Source organism: Dendrobium catenatum, unplaced genomic scaffold (genome assembly GCF_001605985.2).
Source record: "Dendrobium catenatum unplaced genomic scaffold, ASM160598v2 fragScaff_scaffold_1355, whole genome shotgun sequence".
Classification (NCBI taxonomy): Eukaryota; Viridiplantae; Streptophyta; class Magnoliopsida; order Asparagales; family Orchidaceae; genus Dendrobium; species Dendrobium catenatum.
The window spans coordinates 460737-467693 of record NW_021319817.1 but is presented as its reverse complement, the minus strand read 5'-3'; the positions used below and the strand labels follow the sequence as shown (position 1 = coordinate 467693).

Here is a 6957-nt window from a genome sequence, read left to right as displayed (position 1 = left end):
AAGAGGTTTCCAAATTTAGCCTAAGGTTTGCTAAGAATTCATAAAATAGTTTGGAGTTGAAGGAAAAAAGCTAGTGTGAGAATAAATTGAATAGGGTGGAGGCAAAGAAGTTCATCACCTTAAAGTTAAGGGTTGGTTGATTTAACATTCTAGAAGGGGTAATTTTTGCCTCCTTGTACTTATAGTAGGCATCTACATCCCGTGCAGATAGAAAATGATCATAAAAATGATGAGAGGAGGAAGAGCTTCCCCGGGTCATTCTACTGCATTTGCTTCCACCAGCCATTGGAAAGGTAAGGTTCATAAGGTATGCGATTGAGGGAGTCAAGAGTTGAGTGAATTGAAATGTTAAAATTCTTCAAATTTATAGATTTTAGGTAAGACCATATAGGATATATAAGAAGAACTCAAGGTTGTGAACGTCTGGTTCGAATTCTAGAGAGAGAAAGTTCATCGCCTATTCGAATTCGATTTTGCGCGGGTTTTCCGCGTTAGTAGGGATTAGCTCCGGATGATCGTCAGCTTTATCTAGCCAGTTTGTATGATTGTTCTGCGACCATTTGGCTCTCTGCGTGGTAGAGGATCGAATGGTATTGTGATTAGGGAAGGATTTAGACCTTTGAGCCGTCAAGATCCTGTTGAAGGCAAGGGGAAGAAGGTTTTAGTGGATGATTTGGTGGTGCAGAAGAATGTGGATACCCAGGGTAATCCAGGTTTGGCGAATCTTGATTCTTCGGTTTCAGATGATGTAATTCTACGTGTGAAAAATTTTTTGGAGTTCTTTATACGCCCGAGGGGCGTATTATTGAAAATGATTTGAATTCGGTGGAAGTTCAGAAGGAAAGTGAATTTGTGGATTACTCTAAGATCTGTGTGAAGGATTTGACTAGTTTTAAAGTTATGAAGAACAAGATGATTGATAGTTCTGGACATAAGGGTGTTGGTTAGGTTGCTGATGTCTGGCCGAAGCCAAAGCCTATCAAAATTACGTTTAACAGAGACCATGTTAAATTTTCTGAAGATGGTGTCACGGTCAGGTTAAAGGTGGATAGGGAGGCAGAGAACTCAAGAATTTTGAAGAATTCAATTATGCTTAAAGTCTTGGGGAATAATGTGTCGTTCTCGGTTTGTAGTTTAGAATTGAGAAGGCAGTGGAGAAAACACGGTGGATTTCATTTGACGTCGATTGGAATGAACTGGATTTTGTGTTCGTTCAAGACTAGTGAGGTGGTAGATGAAATATTGAATGGAGGCCTGTGGTATGTGAATGGGTTCATTGTTGGTATGGACAGATGGACGCCTATGTTTGATCCAGATTCATTTAAGGGAATCTCTGCTCCCATTTGGATTAGATTATCATGCTTTCTTTTGTACTGCTGGGATGAAGATAGTATAGCAAGAATTGGTTCTTTCTTTGGTTCTCCAATGTACATAGATGGCAATACCTTTCGCTGGAGTAAACGTGAATTTGCCCGTGTCTGTGTAAGGATTGATTTGGAAAAGAAGGTGCCAAATGGTGTTTGGGTGGAAGGTTCAGCTGGGAGGTTCTTCCAACGGGTGGAGTATGAGAAAATTGATCTTCTTTGCTATCAATGTGGCAAAGTGGGTCATGATAATAAGATTTGTTCGGAAAATGTAACTCTTGGGATACATGACCAAACAAGGAAGAAGACGGACACAGTTACGATGAAAGGTATGAAGATTGCACCTGAAAATAATCCTTCTGTGATCAGTGCTGAATATGGTATGTGGATTCATGTCCATTTAAAGAATAGAAGATTTAAAAGGGATATTTCCAATGGAAGAGGTGTGAAGGACAATGGGAATAATACTGATAACAGATTTAATAACAGCCATCAGGACAAGGTGCTGGAGAGAGTCCAGACAAGGACAAAGGTTGCCGAAGTTGTAGAAGAATCTGTTGTAGCTCCAGTAAAAAGTTCAATTAATATGGAGACAGCTGGAGTTGAGATGTTTGATATTCAATCAACTAATCATTTTGCTTTGTTGGTTGATAAAGATGTAGAGGAAGGTACTGAGAAGCATGGAGAAATTGATAAAGCTTTGGACGGAAGCTTGGATATACCTGAAATTGATGCTAACCACATTGATTTGGGTTCTCATAATGGTGTTGCCAAGATTAAACTAGCCAAGGAATTGAGATCATTAGGGCCGGTTGAGCCTGACTATAAAAAGAAGAAGAGGGATGGGAGGTTGAACCCCAGTAGTGGGGAGAGATTTTTTGTACATGGTTAAATGTCATCCATCTTATTTTGGAACTATAGGGGAGACAAGAAGAGAAAGGCTTCCTTGTATTTGAAGGAGATTGTTAGGGATCAGGATGTGTTCTTTGTTGGGCTTATGGAGACAAAGTTGTCTAGTATTGATAGGAGGAAGGTTGATTATATTATAGGGAGTGATTGGGATTTTTCACTACCCTGTTGTTGGTACATCTGGAGGTATTTTGGTGCTATGGAACAGAAAGTTGGTGACCTTTGATGTTATGGAAGCTACTTCACAAGCTGTCATTGGCAATCTCTCGGTTCCCATCTTGGGAACTTGGAGAATTGCTATTGTTTATGGTAACATGTGCTGTAAGGAGAGAGGAGGCCTTTGGAGTCAATTAGAGAAGAGTATGGAGAATGCTATTCCTTCTATTACTGGGGGGAGGGGGGGCTTCAATTATATCATTAATAAGGAGGAGAAGAGAGGAGGTAAGAAGTTCTTGTTCTCTAAAGGACCTAGGTAGATGAAGGGCTTTATAATGAATTCTGATTTTCATGATGTTGTTAGTGTGGGACCAAGGTTTACTTGGTGTAACAACAAGGAGGGTGCTTCTCAAATTTGGGAAAGGCTGGACAGGTGTATGTTGAATTCGATTGCTATTCAGAAAATTCCTTTAGTTGTCACAAGACATCTTGCGAGAATGGCATCTGACCATTATCCTATTGTTGTTAAGATGGATGAAGAGGTGCGGTTCAAGTCAAAGGCAATCAGATTTGAGGATACTTGGAGTTCCTACCCTACGGCCAAGAGTATTGTTTATCACTCTTGGAAGAAGAATGATTTCGGAGATGAGTATATGATCCTTCAAAGGAAGCTTAGCCGCACATTAAAATCACTATTTTTCTGGAATAAAAACAAGTGTAAAGATTTGAATGTGTTAAAGGAGAAATTGAAAAAGGAGATCCTTAAACTTCAAAATAAGGAAGCTTTGGGTGTCAATTGGTCGGTTGATGACCTTTTTGTTCTTAGAAATAAAGTCCATGAACTTAATGTTACTTTGAAGAGGCTTTCTACTTGGTGGAATCAAAGGGCAAAGGCTAGGTGGCATGAGGAAGGTAATACAAACTCCAAATTGTTTCATAATTATGCCTCAGCTAGAAGAAATGGGAATAGGATCATTCAAATTAAAGATGAGCTCAACAATTTGTATGACAAGGATGAGCAAATTGAGAAGGTCTTCATTAATTTTTTTTTTTTTTGAGAAGAAATGGAAGCACAGGGATTGTAAAGTGACGGGTTGGCCTATAGTTTTTAAAAACTAGAAGATTGCGGCTAATGATATGGATGTGCTCAATGCAGAATTTTCAGTAAATGAGCTGCATAATTCTGTTTTTCAGCAAGGAAACAACAAGTCACCAAGTTTGGATGGAGTCACCTCTTCTTTTTACAAGAGGTATTGGAGTATTATGTGGGAGACTCTTTGGAATGCAGTTAACTGTTTCTTTAAATCCTTCCATATGCATAGGGAGTGGAAGAATACTTTGATTGTCTTGATCTCTAAGATTAAGAACCCTGTGATTCCTTCAAACTTTAGGCCTATTAGCCTTTGCCAAACTAATTATAAGATTGTGGCTACCATGTTAGTTAATAGATGGAATAAGGTTATCTCCAAGATGATTTCAGAGGATCAAGTGGCGTTCATCCATGGAAGATCTATTATAGAGCATTGCCTTTTGGCTCAGTAGATCTTTCACAAGTTCAGAATTTCTAAAAATAAGAAGGGGTTGATGGCTTTAAAACTTGATATGGAGCAAGCGTATGATAGTATGGGATGGGCATCTCTTCGGCACATCTTGATTTGGTATGGTTTTCCTACTGATTTTTCTAACCTTCTCATGGAATGTGTTGTATATGTGAGATTCTCTATTATTATCAATGGGAGGAATTCTAAGTGGATTAATGCTCTTAGTGTCCTCTCAACTCTCACCATATCTTTTCATATTGTGCTCTCAACTCTTGTCCAACTCTCTTGTGCAAAGGGGACAGAAGCTTGGCATACAAATTTCTCCTAGAGAACCTATGATCACACACCTCCTTTATGCAGACGATGTGTTAATATTTTCTCATGCATCCGTGGATCTTGCTAATGCTTTGAAGACTATTGTGGAGGACTTTTGTAAGTGGACTAGACAAAGAATAAATGTAAGAAAATCTCATATGATATTAGGCAAGGTGGTTAGTTACTCCATGAAGAAGAGAATAGCCAAGGTTCTTGGCTTCAAAGTTGTTAAAGAGATGAAGTATTTGGGAGTGAAGATGTCTCTTAATAGACTTAAAATGGCTGATTTTCAAGAAATTCTGAGTAATGTTATGGATAAACTCAATGCTTGGAGTAAGAAGTCCCTATCATTGGAAGGTAAGCTGATTTTCATTGATAGTTCTTTTCTTTATATGCCTAATTTCTTAATTACTCATTCTATAGTCCCCAAGAGGGTTTTACATGAGTTGGAGAAACTTTGTAGAAGTTTTATTTGGCATAAAAACGATGGGACCAATGGTATGCACTATATTGCTTGGGGTGATATTTGTAAACCAAGAAGTTGGGGAGGGTTGGGTTTGCATTCTTCCCTCCTTAGAGTTGTGTCTTTAAGATCCAAGTTGGCTTGGAATTTTATTCAGAAACCGCAACTTTTGTTCCATCATGCAATGATAGCTAGATATGGTAGTGATGTGATGAATGGAACCCAAAGAAAGATTACTTCCACAGCTTGGCAAATTCTGGTGGATGGTGGAAAATATTTAAAAATGGCTGTTCGTTGGAGAGTGGGAAAGGGTGACAAGATTAATATTTTAAATGATACATGGCTGTTTGATAGATGTATCAACCATTGGCCAACTTATGTTGACTATGATTTTTTGGATGGAATGTACATACAACAGCTTTTGCTTAGCAATGGTGAGTAGATTTGTACCAAGTTGAAAAGGGCCTTCCATCCTGATCTAGTATTCTTGATTACCAAATTTATATTGAGTTTGAGGAGGAGGATCAGCTGGAATTGATGAAGATATGCTCGGGAAAGACAGTTTCAGCATTGGTGTATGAGCAAGTGTTGTCCAACAAGTTTACCGTGGAGGATGCTGATTACTTCAGCTGATTGCAGAAATTAAAACTTAAGAAAAAGGTGGAGATCTTCTGGTGGAGGTTGGGAAAATCAATGATTCCTACCAATCTTTTTTTGAAGAACCGCAGGATTTCAGATAATGATCTTTGTCCTAGAGGATTCCAAGTGAGTGAAACATATGAACATATAATAGTACACTGTAAATATATGACTGATGTCATCGTGAAGATGGGTGAATGGGGTATTTCTATTCCTACTTTTAGTTCTCTAAATTGCTATTTACTGGGGTTAAAATAGATAGCACAAATTAAATATGGGATTGTACATATTTACTGTAATATTGTATATCACTCTTGGAAGAATTGGAATGCTGTCAAGCACGGTAAGACTGCTTTGCCATGCTCTATGGTTGCTTCTAATGCTTTGTTCTCAGCCATTTTAAAATCAGGTCCATATCTTACTATCTGGGGTACTAATCTCCTTAGGGAGTCTCAAAGTACTTGGTGCCCTCCACCGAAAGATTGGATTAAGATCAATGTAGATGCCTCTTTGCTTAGTTCCAATTTGGCTTGTGTTGGTGATGTTTTTAGAGATCACAAAGGCAGGTTTATAAGTGCATTTGGGATGCATGGAGCTCATTGGGATATTGCTCAATTAGAGCTAGAAGCGGTTTTCTCGGTGAAGGAGTTTTTGAGAAGCTGGATGTTGGAAAGTAAAGGGCTGATCATTGAGAGTGATAATACCAATGTTATCAAGTTCATTCAAGACTCTCTAAAGAAGAATAAGTAGCAAGTTGATAGATGGCCGGCAAAGGATTTGTGTTTCTTAAATGATTTCAATAAAGTTGTTTTCCTCCATGCTTATAGAAGTTGTAATAAAGTAGCTAATTGTTGTGCTACTATGGCATTGGAGAGTAGTTTCTTTTTTGATAGTTTTTCTTCTGAGAACATTCCTTCCTTGTTGTTAAATTTAATCAAGGAGGAATGTGATTTGTTTATTACCTGTAATTAGGTCTTTTTTTGTTCTTAATGCAATTTGATGCACTTCTTCAAAAAAAAAAAAAGTAAGACCATAAAGTACGATCAAGGTTCGTACTCTACAATCATAGAAGTTAATTCCTCTAGATGACTTTTTTTTTAAATTTGTCAAATCATACTGTACAATCGGGTATCATACTTGATGATCTTAAGAAATTGCATCATCCTGAGGTTTCATCAATATTGTGTTTGATAATAGGTATCGTACAGTACAAATAGGTATTCATACAATATAAAATGCAATTATTATTATTCTTTCCAAATTGTATTCATTTCAATCTAGTTTGACACATTATCGTATAATATAAAGAGACGATTTGTATCGTAAGATTGGTAATTATTTTATGCCAAATGAATTGAATACCTCAATGGTTAGTTACACGTAGATTGTATAGTATGAATAGAGGTTCATACAGTATGGTGCATATATCAAAGATCTTATCTGGACCATCAATTAAACTAAGGGTTGTGATTTGTTCATATCCTACTATACGGACGTTGATTGTACAATATAATATAAGTAAAAAATTTAAAAGATTTTGTGAGTCAGTGAGATGTGTGCGTCTAATGAT

General features: G+C 37.5%; 1 protein-coding gene across 1 annotated transcript; it reads left to right on the top strand.

The window, feature by feature from the left end:
• Positions 1-541: 541 nt before the first annotated feature.
• Positions 542-3971, top strand: LOC114580865. Its single transcript, XM_028699655.1, has 7 exons — positions 542-748; positions 949-2213; positions 2286-2372; positions 2482-2745; positions 2794-3460; positions 3549-3679; positions 3752-3971. The coding sequence occupies exons 1-7, from the start codon at positions 542-544 to the stop codon at positions 3969-3971; spliced, it is 2841 nt and encodes a 946-aa protein (XP_028555488.1).
• Positions 3972-6957: the final 2986 nt, after the last annotated feature.